Here is a 20,246-nt window from a genome sequence, read left to right on the forward strand (position 1 = left end):
GATATGGCATTCCCTGTAACTTGAGAAACAAATCCATATTAAAACAAAGTATTACAATAACTTAAATGTTCTTCAATTTTCTTCAGTCCACTAACTTATGGGACTTTTTAAGTTCTCACAGCAGTAACTATGAAGATTACCGTCTTCTCCAATGTGACACCATGTAGTTTGGCAAACAGTTATGAATATTTTGGAAGAACATGTTGGCCCCATAGCCTGAAGATGAGAGGCTGCACATTCATGCAAAATGTACTACCTATCTACCAAATTACACATGGTCACATCCCACAAAGCAACAATCTTCAGTTAACTTTACTTCCACATTTCTTAATGTGTCTGTCCTCTAAATATTACCTTAAATGTGGATTATGGTACAATAAAGGAGTGTTACATTTGCAAAAATGTTGGTACCCACAATAAACACCTCAATAAATATTAAGTTCAAAGCAGCATTTATTAACTGGTCAGTCAGTATGTTTAAAGCAGTCATGTCCAGTTACATACCTCACCACTTTTACTAATACTTAAAATCACTCATGGAGCTGAGCCCTTCTTGAGAAGCTGCCAGTTGTGCAACTACTCAAGAACTTCCCAACATTTTATGGAACCTGAAGGTGCATTACTGTGTTCACAAAAGCCCTCCACTGGTCCCTATCCTGAACCAGATCAATCCAATCCATATCATCACATCCTGTCTCTCTAAGATCCATTTTAATATTGTCCACCCACCTACATCTTGGTCTTCTCAGTGGTCTCCAGCCTTCCCATCAATATCCTATATGCATTTCTCCTCTCCCCCATTCATGCTACATGCCCTGCCCATCTCATCCTCCCTGACTTGATCGTTCTAATTATACTTGGAGAAGAGTACAAGTTATGCAGCTCTTCATTGTGCAGTTTTCTCCAACCACCTGTCACTTCATCTCTCTTTGGTCCAAATAATATTCTCAGTACCGTTCTCAAATACCCTCATTCTATGTTCCTCCCTTAATATCAGAGACCATGTTTCACACCCATACAGAACCACAGGCAAAATTATAGTTTTGTATATTCTAATTTTTATGTTTTTAGACAGCAGACAAGACAAAAGGTTCTGGACTGAATGGTAGCAAGCATTACCCCCAGTTTTATCACCCTTCTTGTGAACTGGTACAATAACAGACTCCTTCCATTGATCAGGCAATTTTTCCTTATGCCAAATAGAAGTAATTAGCTTATGGATCTTAGAATGTAATATTTCACCTCCTGCCTGAATAAGTTCTGCAGGAATTTGATCACTACCTGGTGATTCATACCATTTCAATTTCGCAATAGCACTTTCAACATCAAAAGGGCTAAGATCAGATATTAATGGCTCAGCTGTATGGATTTCTGTCTGCCTAACATCACTGACCGTATGTACATTCAATAACTGAGAGAAGTAGTTCTTCCACCTACTGAAAATGTTGTGGGAATCTGCAAGCAAATCACCATCCTCATCCTTCACTAAGTTACTTGTAGGTTGGTAACCCCTCTAAGTCATTTATTCCTCTATACAGGTCTCTAATGTTCTTGTTCTTACTGTTCATTGCAAGCTCATCAATTTCAGATATTCCCTCTTTTTATTCCTGAAATGCCTGCTGGTTTCACATCTTATATTGTTCAGATTATCCTCATTCATTTTACTTGGATCCTGTAACCACTGCAATTTGGCTTGTTTTCTTTTGGTATAATATTTTTGAGCATCCTTCATCGAACCATGGCTTATGCTTCTTCAGTTCATAATAACCTAGACTCTCCTTGGCAGATATCTTGATATTCTCTCCAATAGTTTCCCAAGCTTTACTAACATCCACCTCAGTTTCCAAGTTTTCCAAAGCCGTCAACCTATTCAAGATTTCAACACGATACTGCTCTTTATCCTCTATCGCAAATAAATTCTTGAGACTGAACCTCTTCATATGAACTCTGTGCATTATTTGTTTGCTCACAGCCAGTCTTTCCTTAACCTTTGCCACCACCAGGTAGTGGTCAGTATCACAACCTGCTGCCCTGAATGATCGGACATCAAGTATACTTGAATGCCATCTCCTATCTATCAAAATATGGTCGATTTGATTGTGTCTCTTCCCATCTGATGTCCAAGTAAATTTATGGATGTTACGACATGGGAACACTGTACTTTTAACAGCAAGATTTTTTGATATGGCAAAGTTTACTATTCTAACTCCATTATCATTACTAATTTCATGCAAACTCTCATTCCCAGTCGTTGGTTAAGTAATACATTAAACAGATTTAACTTTCGCAGCATATTAACCCTTCAGCATGGTTTCATACACGCTGTACGTCAGGTATTTAAACACTATTTGCAGATTCATGTACATAATATATTATACTGCAAGCTTAATTTCTAGCTGGGGAATGAAATATTTCATTGAGATGGGGTATGTACCAAGCTATGATGAAATAAATTAATCTCTGTTTATGTATCAATGACCTCAACTATCATGCAGCTGACAACATCTGACATCACAGACATCATGGTCAGGCCTTTGACTAGTTATGTGCCTATACAATTCAAAATTAATGTAGCTGTAAATAAAGATTTGGATAATCATGATATGCAGCAATATAGTTGTGGTGATGAGAGTGATTTTAATGATTACACCCAATTAGTGACTCCTGGAACACACTCAAGTAGCAATGATGACAGTGCAAATGATGTCAATGAACAAAAAAACTATGACACAATGAAGTGTAGGAATGGGAAGGGTGCCAATGAAGTTCGTGGGGCATGATATTAACACATTACCTGCTGTATGGGGAACATTCTGCATTATCCACAGTCCACAGTTTGGCATACCTAATATGAATAAGGTGGACATATCTGAAAACATTTTATGCAGCTAACAGTAAATGAAACCAACAAACAAGAACAGCAGGAATGTTTGAAAACTTCTGGTCCTCTTACTTTTAGCTCTAGAATTAGGAAGTGGGAAAATGTCATAGTGGATGAAATGTATGTGGTTTCAGCTATGGCTATATTAAAAGGCACAATGCAAAAGCCAACACTCAGGTCATAGTATTAAAAGAACTACCTGCTATTCACACCATTCTTTCTGGAAAATCTCCCACTGAAAAGGCTGGAACTAACACCAAAAATGCATTTACCTTTCAGGCAACCATAAAAAGAAAGAATTTCAAGGCCCTATCACAATTTTCAAATGTACCCAGTCATTCCATGTCTAATGTTTCAGAATTTGGAACTTCCGAACCAGAACAAAGCAACAGACAAATCTTTGACTCTATGGAAGGGCATCTATCATTCAGGCAATATACAAAATGGCTGCAAAGTTTTGTAGAAAGTTGTTCAAACTCTGTGAACATAGCATGCACTGTTTGGTGTTTCATTATTTCCACACAGCATGGAATCGAAATCGAAAGCAATTATATTCGCCAAACTCGAATCTTTCTCCTTTTCAGAAAGGTACTATGTTTACTGCTATTAAACTATTCAACAGATTGCCCATAACCATTCAAAGCCTTGAAGAGGATAGAATTAGTTTTAAAAATAGGCTGTTTTTATATCTTATGAATAATTCCTTTTATACAGTTTCTGAATATGTGGAGCATAACATAAACAATTAGTTTTAATTATTTTGTTATCTGTGCGTTTGTTTAAATTTTGTATGACGACCTTCATGTCCATTTGTTTGGACTTGTGAAATGAAATGAAATTAAATTAAATTAAATTAAATTAAATGTATGTATGTATGCAATGTAATGGAACTGACAATCAGTACCTGAATGCAGACCCAAACAAAACATCAGCATCACTGTTATCAAGCTGGCAGAACATCTTGATCATGGCCACACTTTCTTGATGGATAATTTTTTTAACTTTCCAAATATGTCCCTGTTCTTGAAACCAAAGGAACAGACTGTGCAGACACTTTACAAACCAACAGGAAAAAAGTCCCCCCTCCTCATAAAGGATTAAGGACTGAAGAACAGCAGCATGGTGATCAGCATTCAGGAGATGAAAGAGCACATGCCTGGCAGGATAGGAAAGAAGAATCTATGATTTTGATGCACCACAAAGATGAAATGTGCTCCAAAGTAAATAAAGAAAATAAGGAATAGACAAAACCTGCAGTTGTGTATGAATGCAATCTGATCCAAGAAATTAGATGTCAAAGACTTATTTGCTTGAGCAAAACAAAGGTTGACTGGTACATGAAATTATTCAAAAGGTTACTTAATATAACTATCCATAATTCTATGATAATATAGTGGTCCATGCCAAACAACAGAAAATGAATGAAGAGAAACAATTTATTGGTACAGTGAATGTGAAGCAGGCTTGTGCTTGGACGGGTGTTTTATGAAGTACCATATTAATCTCCACTTCTAATTCAGTTGTTTTCTTCATGCACATGAAAGATGTTCAGTTAATAAGGTAAGCTACTACATTCATACTTCCTAGAGCTGTGTGAAAAAAATTATAAAATTATCTCATACATATAAATGGTTATGAAGATTTAAAATTAAAGGACATACAAATCACTGAATGTGATATTTAAATGTGTTATCTTGAAGGGTTAATAAACCAGGATTCCTTTCTTCCCCATTGCATTACTACCTATGAAATTTTCACAGTATATACTATATACCCACAGAGCTCAACCTTTCCCAGTTCATACATTGACGAAAGTCAGGCTATCAAATAATCTTATTTGTATCTCTTAAGCTTCATAAGTTTGTATCAATAACATAATTACAATAAACTTACAAATTCAAATCTCTGGTACTTCCATTTTATAAAATGTTTCTGGACCACCAAAAAGAGCAGGACATGGACCAAAAATGAACAATATTCTGAGATTTCTTTAGTTACATGATGTAATGTGTTGACTACATACTGTAAGATGGTTCTGTGTTTTACTGAAGTTAATGAATACTGCTGTGAAATGTTTCCAAAAATTAATATCACCCATGCTATTGAGGGCTTGGCAACTCAGCTGACCAGTGATGTGGAAAATCAGATTACACTGTACAGCATAATAAAATTCTGTAACTAAGCAACATGCAAAATTACTCAGCACTGTCAACTTTCCAATAATACAATGTTACAAAAAAATAACAAAAGAGCATGAGTGCAACATGTTTCACTGCCAACTTCCACAGGTCCATTTAATAAAAGTTTAAAAAAAAATCCCTACAAATGTTTAATTTGTTTATTAAATTCACCGGTTTCTTATAAGTAAAATTATGACTGATTTCCATCAAGTGCAACAATGTTTTTTTTAATAAGGTAAAGCCTTTAGATGTTTAGGCCAATGTTGGTCATCATCAGAAGGCAACCAACACTACAGACTAAATGCTTCACGTGTATTACACGCATGAGTTATCTTGTATAGATTTAAACACTAGTATTTAAAAATATGTTTTATTAAAAAATAAAAGTAAAAGGATTTTTCAATTAATTAGATCTTGCTATGAGTCCCAGTGATGGTCATGTTCCTTCACAGTATGACCATCTGCAAATATAATGCAATAAATTGCTCAGTTCCATATTTGTTATTTTTGTATGTATAAATGTATATTTTAGATAGTAAAGTAAAGTTATCCCTGTAACAGGCCATGAAGGCCCATAGGGTTGTGAGACGTTAAGGGTCCCACATTATCTAGACTAAGGGTCTCCAAACTACAGCCTGCAGGCCACATCCATCCCGCGATGTGATTTTATCCGGCCCGCGAAAGAATTGTGCAGAAATGCGCCAATTGAACTAATTTTCCAATGAGTACTGGTAAATGTGATTCCGAGCTTACTGACCTGACATATTATACTGCAATTCGATGGCTTAGCTGTGGAAGGTTCTTTCGCGCTTCTTTCAACTCAGGAATGAAATTGATATATTTATTACTGAGAAAAACCATCACGAACCACTTTTATCAGATACCGAGTGGCTTTGGTAATTATCATTTTTTGCTGATCTGGTGAACCATATGAACCATTTGAATTTAAAGTTGCAGGGTGAAAATAACTTAGTCTGTGATTTATTTGCAATTATCAAGGCATTCAGAGCAAAGTTGATACTTCTGGAAAGCCAAGTGAAAAATTGTAACTTTGTTCATATGCTGTACTGTGCAGAGTTGCATAAAAAGGGTGAAGCAGAATTTCCTTCCTCGTTCGCAGATTTAGTCACTTCAGATTTGAAAGAACAATTTTGGACCGATTTGCTGATTTGGATTCCAGTGCTCAGGAAATTAGATTGTTTCAAAATCCGTTTGACTGTGATGCTGCAGATGTCCCAAGTCAAATTCAAATGGAAATTATTGAATTTCAGGAAAATTATCATATTAAAGACAAATACAAGGAATAAAATTTGATTGAATTTTATAAATTTCTGAACTCTGAGCAATTTCCAAATTTAAAGAAATTTGCTTGTAAATTTATCTCCATTTTTGGGACGACATATCTGTATGAACAAACTTTTTCCCAGATGAAGTACATCAGGTCGGATTACAGGGCAAATTTATCCGATGAACATTTAAAGTCGCTACTTGTGATTAGCGTTTCAAAATTTGAACCTCAATTTAATCAGATTTTAAGAACGCAAAAAGAGTTCCATCATTCACATTAATTGTTTTATTATAATTTGTGATGAAAATATGAGCATTTGCTGCTACTGTCTGTTGTCATTAATATACGATAATTTATTCTCACATACTTTGTATTTGGTTTATGAAATTCTGTGCTTTCAATAAAACTCATATACCTAGAGTTATTAATTTCTCATTTTATCCAGCCCGTTGAAAGTACTGAATTACCTAATCTGGCCCGCGGTTCAAAAAGTTTGGAGACCCTTTATCTAGACAATCAGCTCAAAGATGGCGGTAAGGTTGTCGGCCTTACGCACCAGCCGCTTTACTCCTCAGGAAAATAGCGTAGTTGGTTGAGGCACTATGCTACAAGTCGGAAGGTCGCGGGTTCAAGTCCCACTGAGGTCATTGGATTTTTTCAATTGACCTAATCCTTCCGGCCACACTATGGCCCTGGGGCCGACTCAGCCTCTAACAGAAATGAGTACCAGGAATATTTTATATAAGTATGTGCAAATATAATACACTTGGTCGTTGACTTACGACTTACTTCCGTTCTGACTGACAGGTCGTAAGTCGATCTGGTCAATGTTGGCCATATATTTATTAACAGTGTTTTTTAATCTTTCTAATCTTCTTATCACCTTTATAATTTATTTTTAAAAACTTTTACATTTTAATCATCTTTTATTTTTCATTTTTTTGTGGTTGTAAGTGCGGCCAATCGTAAGTCACATAGGTTGTAAGTCAACGACCAAGTGTATAGGTATTTTTGACATTATATTCATTCTGAATGTACCAGCCACTAATAATTAATGATTTTTCATACCTCTATTGTGTTGGTCCTGTGTGTATGGGCAGGGTGGTGGTGTGTGTTGTGGCCGAAACATGTGAAAGCTCTATTTTATTACTGAAAAATACTGTTGCACTTGATGGAAATCAATCCTAATTTTACCTATATGCTATATAGTGCAACGGCTGAGGACAATGTCAATCATAAAAATCACCAGTTTCACTTAAGAAAACATTATACTTTACAAAACACAGCAAACTCATTTCCTGATGACATAACTTTGCTGAACACCAACTAAATGACATAACACAAGCCCAACCTGCATTCAGATGCCAAAAGAGTTGCCACTTTTACTGCATTATTTACACTTCAAGATTCAACAATGTGATACAAAAATATTGGTTGATTTCCTTAATCAATGCAACAAACTGCCAAGCAATATAACTTTAATTTTCCTATTATCTGAAAACAGTTAAACAAAATAAACTGAGATTAGCTAAATTACAAATTCAAAGAGCTGTGAAAAATATGGGATAGATAATCAAGAATAAAACTGGTATAAAATTGTGACCTAATGAAGAACATCCTTGAATGCAACTGTCTGAGAAAAGAAGAATTAAAATGTTTTAAGAAGACAGTTTTATTTTCCTCATATCAAGGCATTTTAGTTGATATTCTATCCCTTACACATCATATTTTTGAAATAAACAAACCTTCTTAACATCTGACTATAAAATTATTCCAAACATGCAAAATTGCAACTCAGTAAAACTCAAGTTTTATTACGATCAATCACACAACAAATATCAAGGAAGACTGTTACTTTCTTTACACACATTACTGACATTTCAAATTAATGCTTAGTCCAATTAAGATGCAATTTCTATACCAAATTTGAAACAGCGAGTTTTATTGTATCCTCAGCTTCTTGTAATGATGACTTCATGAAACTGAATGCATACTGTACTTTCTGTTTCCATGGACCTGGCTGCTGCTTGTTTCTGTTATCCATCTGTATATTTATTTGTTCACACCTAATAATCTCCAAGACTTGCACTCAAATGTGAAAACACTTGTCCAAGACTTACACTTATATGTGAGATCACCAATGTTCAAAACTTAAACTCAGTTTAGGAAATGTTCATCATCATTATCCCATTTCAACAATGAAATTATTTTCTGGAGTAACAGAAAGCAGAAAACAGGGCAATTTGTAAGTTAAGTTTGTTATATTCTTTTAAATTAAAAGTAAATTTTGACATTAAGAAAATAATGGCTATAAGAAATGTTCGGGGTTATAGTTTGAAGCAGAATAACTGGAAGATGAGAAAGGTTTACAGCAGAGATCAGAATCTCAAAGAACAATGATACACGACATATTTACAGTAATTTGGAATAATAAAAGGAACTGGAATAAGGGAAGATAAAAACTGATGAAACTAATTATTATTATCAATAAGACAGATCAAAATGTGCAGCTTGAGGAGGCATCTTTTGGGAATATATCAGCCTCTCATTACATCACAGCAATCAACAGCCACCATCTGAGTCCACGTCAATGACAAAATCATGCATATTACTTATTTTGTGCAAAATGAATAATACAATGAAACTGAAATTAAATAATGAACAATGTTCAACAGAGTATTTTCTTTTTTTCTCAATCTCACATGTGTTCTTCCCACTCCCTCCTCTTGCCACAGACTGCAATTATGTTGGGATGAAGTTAATTATAGTGCTGGCCACTGCTATGGTTGTGTATGATAATGTCCCATTTGTCTCTGTATGAGTACTTCTCCATTACGCCACATAGCTGTATTCATCAGCAGAGTTAGGTGTTCGCTCGATGTACTGTTTGTCAATTAAAGCCTCAATACATTTCTTGATCATGCTGATGGATGGGGCAAATGTCACTTTTGACTGGCTCAGTACCTGAAAACAGTATGATAAATTTTCAAGAATCCATTCCGTTATCTTTAGCATAGAGCATTAACTTCTTCAGGTAAGGGCAACATTCGTCCTACATGGCATTAAAGATTACACTCCAATGAAAAACTTCTTTTCTAAAATAGAAAGGACAACTAATATCTGTCAGTCATCATCTGATGACAGTGCCTTCATTCAGCATTACTGTGCAAGGAAACAGAATTTACTTTGAACATGCACCAAAAAAGATCAAAAGGTTCTCCAAAAATATTTTTCTTGATCAGTAATATGTGAACACTGAGTTTTATACTACTTCCGTAATTATGTTTCACAAACTATAAATTTTTTCCTTTTCTCTATGGCTCTACAGCCCTCTGGACCTTGGCCGCTATTTCAGTTTCTTAATCTATGAAGTCAGCAGGACTCCTTCGAAGGGGGATCATCCCATCATAAAGCCGCTACCTACACAAATAACAACATAAACAGAGAATAAATGCACACAGACATCCATGCCTCCAAAGGGATTCGAACCCATGATCGCAGTGTTCAAGCGGGCCAAGATGATTCATGACTTAGACCATGCAGCCACTGTGATGGGCCACAAACTATAAATACTTATCACAAATTCTGAAAACCATCTGTGTAAACTGGCTTTATCACACCACTCCTTTTCAACGTTGCTTTAGAATATGCAATTAGGAAGGTCCAGGGAAACTAAGTGGGACTGAAATTAAACAGGACACATTATCTGTTGGCCTATGCTGATGATGTGAATCTACTGGGTGATAATGTAGATACCATAAAGAAAAACACACAAACTTTAAGTGACGCAAGTAAAGAGGTTGGTCTAGAAGTAAACACAGAGAAAACTAAGTATATATTGCTGTCTCATCACCAAAATGCAGGGCAAAATCATGACATAAAGATAGGAAACAGATGTTTTGAAAATGTGGCTCAGTTCAGATATTTGGGAACGATAACAGATTGAAACCTGATTGAGGAGGAAATTAAAAGGAGATTGAACTTGGGTAATGCTTGCTACCATTCAGTCCAGAACCTTTTGTCTTATCGTCTGCTGTCCAAAAACATAAGAATTAGAATACACAAAACTATAATTTTGCCTGTGGTTCTGTATGGGTGTGAAACTTGGTCTCTGATATTAAGGGAGGAACACAGAATGAGGGTATTTGAGAACGGTGTTGAGAATATTATTTGGACCAAAGAGAGATGCGGTGACAGGTGGTTGGAGAAAACTGCACAACGAAGAGCACTTGTACTCTTCTCCAAGTATAATTAGAACGATCGAGTCAAGGAGGATGAGATGGGCAGGGCATCTAGCACGAATGGGGGAGACGAGAAATGCATATAGGATATTGGTGGGAAGGCTGGAAGGAAGGAGACCACTGAGAAGACCAAGATGTAGGTAGGTGGACAATATTAAAATGGATCTTACGAGAGACAGGATGGGATGATATGGATTGGATTGATCTGGCTCAGGATAGGGACCAGTGGAGGGCTCTTGTGAAGATGGTAATGAACCTTCGGGTTCCATAAAATGCTGGGAGATTCTAGAGTAGCTGCAGAATTGGCAGCTCCTCCGCTCCTCCAGAAGGACACAGCTCCATGAGTAATTTTTTATTGCTAGTGGGGTGGGACTAAGTCCCTTGTACTGCGGCCACTTCTGGCCTATTGTACCAACCCCAGATGATAAGTGAGGGTGATTGTGGAGCAATTGGTGGAATGAAGATTGGCAGGGGAAACCGAAGTACTCGGAGAACACCTGCCCCAGCGCCACTTTGTCCACCACAAATCCCACCTGACCAGACCTGGGACTGAACCCAGGCCACCACGGTGGGAAGCCAGCCACTAACCACTTGAGCTATGGCGCGGCCTTGCTCCATCAGCAAGTAAGTAAGTAAATCTACTACCCACTAGGTACAGGTCTAACAATAAAATAACTTGAAAGAAGTTTTGAGCAGCAATTGACAAGAGTGATGATTTGGGGCATGCTGGACCACATGACTAGAAGATCCAACAGTTTTGTGGTTATAGTAAATATTATACTGATGCAGTGCCTTGAATGTCTGTTAAGAACATGGGTCAACACAGAACCATCATTACATTTTTTGTACATTATGAGAGAAAAATGCCACTGGCATCTATAAAATGTCAGAGAGTTTATGGAGAAAAGAACAATGAGTTAACATAGTTATTTGTATAGGTTATGTAACTTCAAAACAAGGACAGATCCTACAGAGTGAAAAGTCTGGCCAACCTGCAGCTTCAAAAGTTTATCTAAATGTGAAAGTGACTGAAACTGAGAGAGGTAACTGTTCAGAAGACAGAAGTACTCAATATAAATATCAAAACGTGACTTACTGTGACCAGTGATCTGAAACAGTACCAACAAACCTAAATAGAAAGCAAAAAATGAGCAGAAAAGATCTGTGGGCATTTTGGCAATTCTGTATTTCAGCATCCTGTTGCAATTGTTTAACTTAACGTCCATGTATTTATCATCCGTCAGTATTGCAACACTTGTCTATTCACTACTTCATTTTAATTTAGTTTAACATTATACACTTTGACACTACATGTTTCGACCACAAACGGCCATCTTCAGGTGTCTTGATATGTTACAAATATTTTATTAAATTATGTTAAAACTGCTAATCTGTCTTAGTCCATGTTAAAATCACATGCTGTAGTTCTCTTTTCATGGTAAAACCAGATAATCCTTTAAAGTTTCTATTATACCCATGTTATTTTGGTGCATTTTATTTCACCTCACACGGGGTGTCGTCCGTTGTTCATAAATGTATGTCTGTCCAGGGTGTTTTTTTTGGGGGGGGGCAGCTTGCCCCTCACGTTCATAGCCTACTTTTCAGTGATGACTGCCATATGCCCTTGGTTTGCGTGTTTCCTCCACAGCGTGTGGTGTTGGCTCTACTAGACATTCAAGACACCAAGACTGTCCCCCAGTAGTATTCCATATTCCTGTACAAATGTGTAATGTCTAACTATTTCACCTTCCAACAGTGGTTGACTCAGCTGCATTTTGTATGGAAACAACTAGTCACCATGGCAGATCTTCCATGCCGTGCTGGCTGCCATTTCAATTTGATGTGTTAAATGTTGCACACTGCTTAGACCTCTTCTTATCATCTCCTATGCTACACTGACAAATTCCTCCACAGGAACAGATGAGCTACATTTACGTTCCTCTGCATATCTGACAAACACACTTTCTGTTTCTTCAAACTGTTAGTAATCCAGTATATAATTTCTCTTGACAACACAAAACACAGATTTCTCAATGATAGTGTGTTTTCACAGCAACACAAGAACCACCAGAAAATCAAAATATCTTCATAATAAACACTTTTTGATCAAATCTATGACACCGTCTTAACACTGAGTTCACCTTGCAACAGAAAGTTAACAAGTAGTACACAATAATACTGCCACATGTATGAGTGACTACAGATGAGGTCTGGAGTGCTAATTGGATTTATTGAACACTAACAGAGCATAACTACAAGTAACTACAGTGCTATCGCTAATTCACACACTCAGCAGTTCACAACAGCATGTACTAAGTCTTCTCAGGCTGCTTGTCTTCAGCAGTCTTCTGCTTATGGCTTCCAGCAGTGGACACTCCCTTACTCTGGGTTCCAAAAATATCCCCATGCCTCAGCTACCAGGGACTAACAGTGGCAGCTCACAAAGACTTAACTGCAGCAGTCCTCTAACTCACTCACTCACCAACCAACTTGCTCCACTTCACTGCACTGCAGTATGTGAACTGAACTCAGTCAGTCATATGATATAGCCTTGGTGCAGACCACACAGAAAACACAGTTGCCAACAGTACTTCCATTGTTGTGCACGGGTCGATGCATATCAACGGCCATGGTCTCACTGCTTGTTTTGTGGTTGTTGCCTAGCAACAGGTCTATATGCCACAATATTTACTTAAAACATAAGTTTTTAAATTAGGCCACCCTGATATCATATAACTTTCAGCAAATTGGAGTAACAAGAAGATGAAAAATGAATTAAATTATTTTGTACAGTGTATCTTCTGAGTAATAAGATACGTATTTATATTGCATTAGATTTGCTCAAAGCGTTTCTACGTAATAGCTTGGTAAAAACATTCAAAGTGCAACAGTGGAAGCTGTGTCTCAGTGGATGAATGTTATAGCTTGTTGCTAGGCAACAGTCAGCATGCCAATGAACTCACTGGGCAGGAATAACATGACATGTTTTCTGTGTGGTCTGTGCAGAGTCTACAAAATGAAGACCTGTTGTAGCTTAGATTAGATTAGATTAGAGTAGATTAATGAAGTGAAGTGAAGTGAAGTGAAGCGCAATGCAGCGCAGTTAAGAGTTAGGTGCAAGAGTGTGACCATGAAGAGAAGACTTTATGTGTAATATCTGGAGAGTGTATTTCAGTGAGACTGTTATAGTTCCTGTGTTGTAATTGCATTACCAGGAGACAACTAGTGTGTGTGTAACAGTGAATTATAAAGTGCAGATATAGCGACAGGACTATAATTACATGTAATTACTGGTGGTGTGTATAAGGAGTAAATAAACCCGTTCATCCAATCCAACACCCACATTACTAATCGCTAATACACATGACAATATAAAAAGAAATGTTTATTTGCAAATCTTGAACATCATAAATGCTACTTTTCTCTCATCTAACAAATGTTTACTTACCTAGTTAAAATTTATTTAACAACAAAACAGTAATGCTAACAACCAATACCAAGAAAATGCATACACACCTCTTGAATGAGAGCATTGTGCCGCAGAATTTTTCTACTTTTCATCACCCTAACAATGGCTGCTTGTAGATACAATTTCCTGTCCTCATCCACAGATGACAACGTCTGTTCCACTTCTTGAGGACTTTCTCGTTGTAGAGCTGCTGTGATCCGAAACTTTGTCCGTTTGTTGCTGTACTCAAAATTCAAAGTCAAGACTGTTTCAGGAGTCGGTGCCTGGAGCAAAAAAGTAAAATAAGTGAAATAACATCAAACTAATTTATATCAGGTATTTAAGCACATTCAGAATTCATGAACAATTGAATAAAAAATACTTAATCTACAATACCTGACTAAATCTTCCATTTTATTTATTTGTTGCTAATTTAGCAACATTTTCAGTAGTTTGAAATACACATCACTGAATGGTAGGATGATTAGGGAATTAATTTGAAATGATGTGGAACAAAGCAGTTGTGAGCTAATCTGATATACTACCCTGTCATATGCCTAGAACAGCTGAAGAAAATTATGAAATCTCCAGTCATGATAGCTGGTTTTCATGTTTCTTTGTCAATCCAGGCAAATGCTAATACAGTATACTCCTGCTTATCCATACTCAGATTTTCTGGTTTGTATCTGATCCATCCACCTTTATGGGTGCATCTGAAACCCTGAAGAGCACTTTCTACATTCACCCAGTTCGTCCAGCTGCCTGTATGTATGTACACAGAAGAAAATTTACTAACGGCTGTAGAGACTTTCATGAAATTTGATACTGGAGAATCTTACAAAAAATCAAAAAGTCACTTTCAATTTTCTTTTAGATTGGACAATTTTAATAACCACTTTATGTGAAGACCAACGTGCATTTCTAAGCATATCTCGAAGAGAATTCGCTAAACATTTTTCAGAATGAAAAATGTTTTGAATAAAACTATTAGGGAAAAACGGAACACACCCTTCATATTCAACACACTTGCTCCAAAAATTCTGTAGTCTACCCAATGATTCTCATGGGCCACAATGATCAGGACACCAAATGTATGGGGATTTTCTTCTTTTTTCTTCTACCCTGAAGATGGAGGCAATACGTTCCTCCAGAAAGTCGGTTAACACAATATCTAAACAGCGCAACATACCAGAAGACTGGTTTCTTCAGTACCTCTATTGTTTCATGTGTGTCAATTCCTGCAGGAACGTGATTACTGAGCCATTGCCTAGAAATGGCTCTGGTATGTTTGCTTATCTAGTGGTGATTGCATAGTAACAGCTCTACACACGACAGTATATTTCATTACAATATAACTGAATATACTGTTATAAATCATTATTCCATTCAAAATTAAACTTTAAAGATAATGAAACAAATGGTTATGAACTCATCAAAATTGCTATGCTATGCAGAGATTTTGTAACTTGCTTATGCTCTCAGAGGAACAATAATGCTGTCCATGACACTGTAACCTTATTTTAGTTGTATTATATATGGGCAAATATCCTGTTTACAGTAGAATATTTCGAAAAATTGTATATATAGTTTCATTAAATTTCAGTATATTATGTCACTTTAACTCTTCTACTGTTGGTGGTGAAACATTTGGAAGTTGGCTGTGATTACATAATATTCAACAAATTTCAGAAATCAATGTTACAGGAAACTGTTCCATCCACACCTATGAAAGAGTTAACTAACAAATTCCTGTGACCTGCTGGAGTGCACTGAAAGAACAGTCTTATTAATTACCTCTGTATTCGCTAATAGGATCTTGGATTCTATTAATGACATGAGATGTTTGCCAAACTGTTCTGAGTTCAACTGGAGAGACTCTTGAACTTCCTTGCAGGTAAGAGAATCAGTCTTCTCAAAGAGAAGTAGAATGGCCATCTGGAACGTCTGCATTGTGATCTGGTATGGCTTCTTCAGGTAACTAAGCTTCAGTTCAGCTGGAAGCCAAAGGTCAAGTCAGTTCTTCACATATGCAACTAAACTCTGAAAATGAGAAGTTAATAATTTACACGTTTCTCATACCTTGACATAAATGGTGTAACCACGTGAGCTTTCTTCCACTGAAGTGATTATGATAAAAATTCTCAAACTGCAAGAGAAAACAATATATTATTATTATTATTATTATTATTATTATTATTATTATTATTATTATTATTATTAGTATTATTATTATTATTATTAGATTCAGAACACCATGGATTAATATACGATATCCCAACTGTTCACGCATATTCCATTTTTAGGTATGCTATGAATTTTATATTTATAGATTTTATCAAAGGGAAAAAACTCAAACAATTAATTTTGTTTCCTTTAATATCCTGAACATGCCACTGGCCTTGATGTTCATTTATTGCAGATACAAATATGTTACTGAAAAACCACTCACTGCAGAGTCAGAAACTATACTTTGTACTGGTGTACACTGTATCAAACAAATTTCCAAACACCAGCTAATATGTCTTTTAATTTATGACATGTACTAATTTCCTGTAAGCGCCATTGTTGGGAAAATTAATGAAGTCTGTTTTGAACTTTACACAAAGTGTAGGTTATTCTGGACCACTGTGAACTGAAATTAAATTAGCCCAAAAATTTGCAGCGTAGATCCCGAATAACAAATTTCATTGAAATTCACACAATTTCTTCCAAGATTAAACACAAAGATATAAAGAAAGACATAACATATAATTATTTTACACACAGAACACGCAAAACTATCTCTATTAACACTCACACAATGTCATTAAATTAAATGTAATGAAAAATGTTGAGACCTATGCTCAAAGCACAAATGACATGTTTCAGTAGCAACTTTTAAGAGTAATGGAAATCACAATTCATGTAACATTCCTGAACATCTTTTGTCCACATAAAAAACCAAATAATGCTGATAAACCCATAAAGACATTAGTGATACTGAACATTCTGAACTCCAATATCTCATGTCTGGCAAATATCACAGACTAATACAGGAAAATTTATTTAAGGTCCTCTTTACAAGAGTATCTGTAACAAGCATAAGTATCGATTCTCCACACAGATGTGGTAGCTTCCTTCATCAGTATCACAATCTGTAGTACTGGCCAAAAACTTTAAAGCAAGAATAATGACACAAGAAATTAAAGTATACTCATGTAATTAAAAGTAACTGGAAAAACAAATTTTAATTGCACCCATACATCTATCTACATCTTGCTTTCTTTGTCAATATCCTAACAAACAGTAACTAAAACTTTAAGGAAGGGATACCACCGAAGTCAGGAAACTAAAGTACATTCAAGAAATAAAATTTGGAGAGGGTAAACTACTCAGCCAGATACTGGAATGTGGACCATTTAGACAAGGGTAGGACAGAGAAGGTGAGATAACAGGATCTTTACAAACTGCAAACCCATAAACAACTTTTGAATTAAATCTGCAAGTACAGTTAGTGGAAAAAGCTATGGGGAAAATGGTGGTGGCTAGTTAGGAATCATTCATTATGGCAAAAGTCATTGTTTATGAGATGATTTTCAATGTGTTTTACATTAAGAAACTAACGGTTTCAATGAATCTTGTGGCCTACAACGTGGATTTCATTGTAGTGATAATGAAATCCTCATAAGCCATGCTCATTCTATATCCTTTCATAATGTTCATGACACTGACAAATCAGAATTGCATTAATGAAGAAATTAAGAACAGATTAAATTCAAGGAATGCTTACTAATATTCCATTCAAAATCTTCTGTCTTCCAGTCCACTTCTAAAAGACGTAAAGATTAAAATATACAAAACTACAATTTCTTGTGTCCTTTTCTGTGGGTGTAAAACTAAGATCTCTCCTCATACTGAGGGAAGAACACAGATAGAGGGTGTTTAAGAACAGGGTGATGAGGATAATATTTGGTGCTGAGGAGGATGTTCGGGAGGATGGAAAAAAAATGCTTAATGAAAAGCTTGATAATTCTTACTCTCTGCCAAACATTAGGATAATCAATTCAAGGAATATGAGACGAGTGGGCATGCAGCATGCATGGAAGCGAAGCACAGATAATTTTGGTAGGAAAAGCTGAAAGAAATATGCCAGTTGGAAGATCTAGGCACACACAGGAGGATATTAAAATTAATCCTAAAGAACTAGGATGGGAAGATGCAGAATGGATTCATCTGCCTCAGGACTGATATCAGTGGTGGGCACTTGTTGACATGGTAATGAACCTTCAGGTTCCATAAAATCATGGAGATTTCTTGGGTAAGTGAGCAACTATTAGATTCTCAAGGAGCTCCATGGCATTAGTAGTTTATTTTCTACAGAGCTTTCAAGATGAAAATGTTACACACAGATAAATGAACCGCTTCACTTACCAAGCAAATACTTGGATGTACCAAGACTGAAGGAATACTGTTTAAGTTTTTCAACAAATTGCCAGCTTACCTTCAAACACCAGGAGTTAAAATTTAAATTAAATTAAAATATTCATGTATACACTAATTTCAGTTTTTTTAATGTTTACAAGTACAGGTTCTTAGTTTCTTTTAAAGTTTTTTGTGTAGAGGTTTTGTATAGTGCAACAGTGCATACCAACTAATAGTAAGACATTAGGAAAAAGAATTATCCTCTCTGTATGAACACTTCATTTCCTCTTTGCCTCTGAAATGTTTTTCTGTAGTATATTGCTAACATTCTCTTACCATTTGAACAGACTTTTCAAGTTCCTGTGGTACAGCAAATGGCGTTACTGAATTCTGTCCCAGTGGCCATGCTCCAGCCTTGAACAGTAAACAAAAATATCAGATACAGGGAAGTTTCTAATGAATGTGATGCGTTCATGGCTTCGTGCTTCACTATAATTGGCGCACAGCCAGCCACGGAGCACAAGTGAATTCTGCTGATGACTCAGCATACCCTTAACATTTGGAATGAAGGAAAGTGGTCTGTGAACAAAGGAGGTGTTGAAAACGCTATCCTCCTACATGTAAATATCTTTCACAATCAATTCCTTCATTACAGAACACATGTACAACAATCCTTCTTGAACCTACAGCACACCAGGCACCAACTTTCACTGGACAGCTTCAGCAATTGTGTTGCCGTTCTTGCACTAGACATCGAAAACTCTAAGACTCTTGAGCTAGACGTTTCGGTGATTTGGTGATTTGCTAGGTGTATATTCAAGTCTGGCCCCTACGTCATACAACTTCTCCTCAGTAAGCATTAAGCTCTTCTGTTTTTGTTTCTTGTCTATTAAGAGTCCCACTGTTCTAAGTTTATTCACCAAATTATGAATTGTCTGCTGGAAACTCTTTCATCATGAAATTTATGTCAACATTTTCGCTGACACTTTCTAGCAGATCTGTTTTTCAAGTAGGTGTCACACAAAAATATGCATTACTGTAAAGTACGAGTATACCAAACCATGTCATGCCACACTACTGATTAACTGTTAACTCCAATAAATGAACGACACTGCCCACTTTGTAACATAATACTGTGTAGAGGTCTACAGGTTGATTATTTTGCTTCATGGCCCGGTAGTGGTGAAGCACAGAGCCATGAACATGTCAACAGCTTTAAAAACCTCCCTGTATAATGAAATGATCTACTACTATCTACATAGTAACAACTAAGAGTAACCAAAGATATGCATTGAAGGCAGGAAAGCTGTATCCTGCTATCATGACTCTCACATTAGCCAAGAGAATTGCAGAAAAGCAAACTCTACAACATGTGAGATTTGAAAGCTTATATTTATTTTATTTCATGATACATGTCAGGAATTATGGTTGTAAAGAAAGATTAGCATGCAAGATGATCTGTCAGTGAAGATAAACAAGAGCAGGAAATTTAAAAGAGATCAAAGCAGTTTCATATTTCAGTACTTACAAAAGAAATCATTCAGAAATATAATTACACATGTGGCAAGGTGAGCACCAAAATTATTAATAATATCTGCCACATTAATTACATGTTATATTATATTTATTTCAGTGTGTACTGCTACAAAGTGGTAAGCAAGTAGGCAGGTAAAAGCATGGCACAAATGTGTGAAGTATCCCTTTGTTATTACAAAACAAATTTTCACGTCAGTAAACACACGGATTTTCCTGCACTAAGATTTGCACAAATTCAGCACTGCCAGAGTTGCTTAACCTTTAACGTATG

The 20,246-nt window shown here is 36.2% G+C and overlaps 1 protein-coding gene across 3 annotated transcripts in view; it reads right to left on the reverse strand.

Moving 5' to 3' along the window:
* Positions 1–7,378: 7,378 nt before the first annotated feature.
* Positions 7,379–20,246, reverse strand: part of LOC111868892 (cullin-2) — a 38,205-nt gene continuing 25,337 nt past the window's right edge. For all 3 annotated transcript variants that reach the window (XM_023859966.1, XM_023859965.1, XM_023859964.2), the window contains exons 11-15: positions 18,776–18,853; positions 16,118–16,184; positions 15,833–16,032; positions 14,107–14,322; positions 7,379–9,313 (exon numbers count right to left, since the gene is read on the reverse strand). In XM_023859966.1, the coding sequence (XP_023715734.1) occupies positions 9,182–9,313; positions 14,107–14,322; positions 15,833–16,032; positions 16,118–16,184; positions 18,776–18,853 (693 nt within the window). In that variant the 3' untranslated portion in view covers positions 7,379–9,181. The remainder of the gene's footprint in view (positions 9,314–14,106; positions 14,323–15,832; positions 16,033–16,117; positions 16,185–18,775; positions 18,854–20,246) is intronic.

This window comes from Cryptotermes secundus, unplaced genomic scaffold (genome assembly GCF_002891405.2).
Source record: "Cryptotermes secundus unplaced genomic scaffold, Csec_1.0 scaffold685, whole genome shotgun sequence".
Taxonomy (NCBI): domain Eukaryota; kingdom Metazoa; phylum Arthropoda; class Insecta; order Blattodea; family Kalotermitidae; genus Cryptotermes; species Cryptotermes secundus.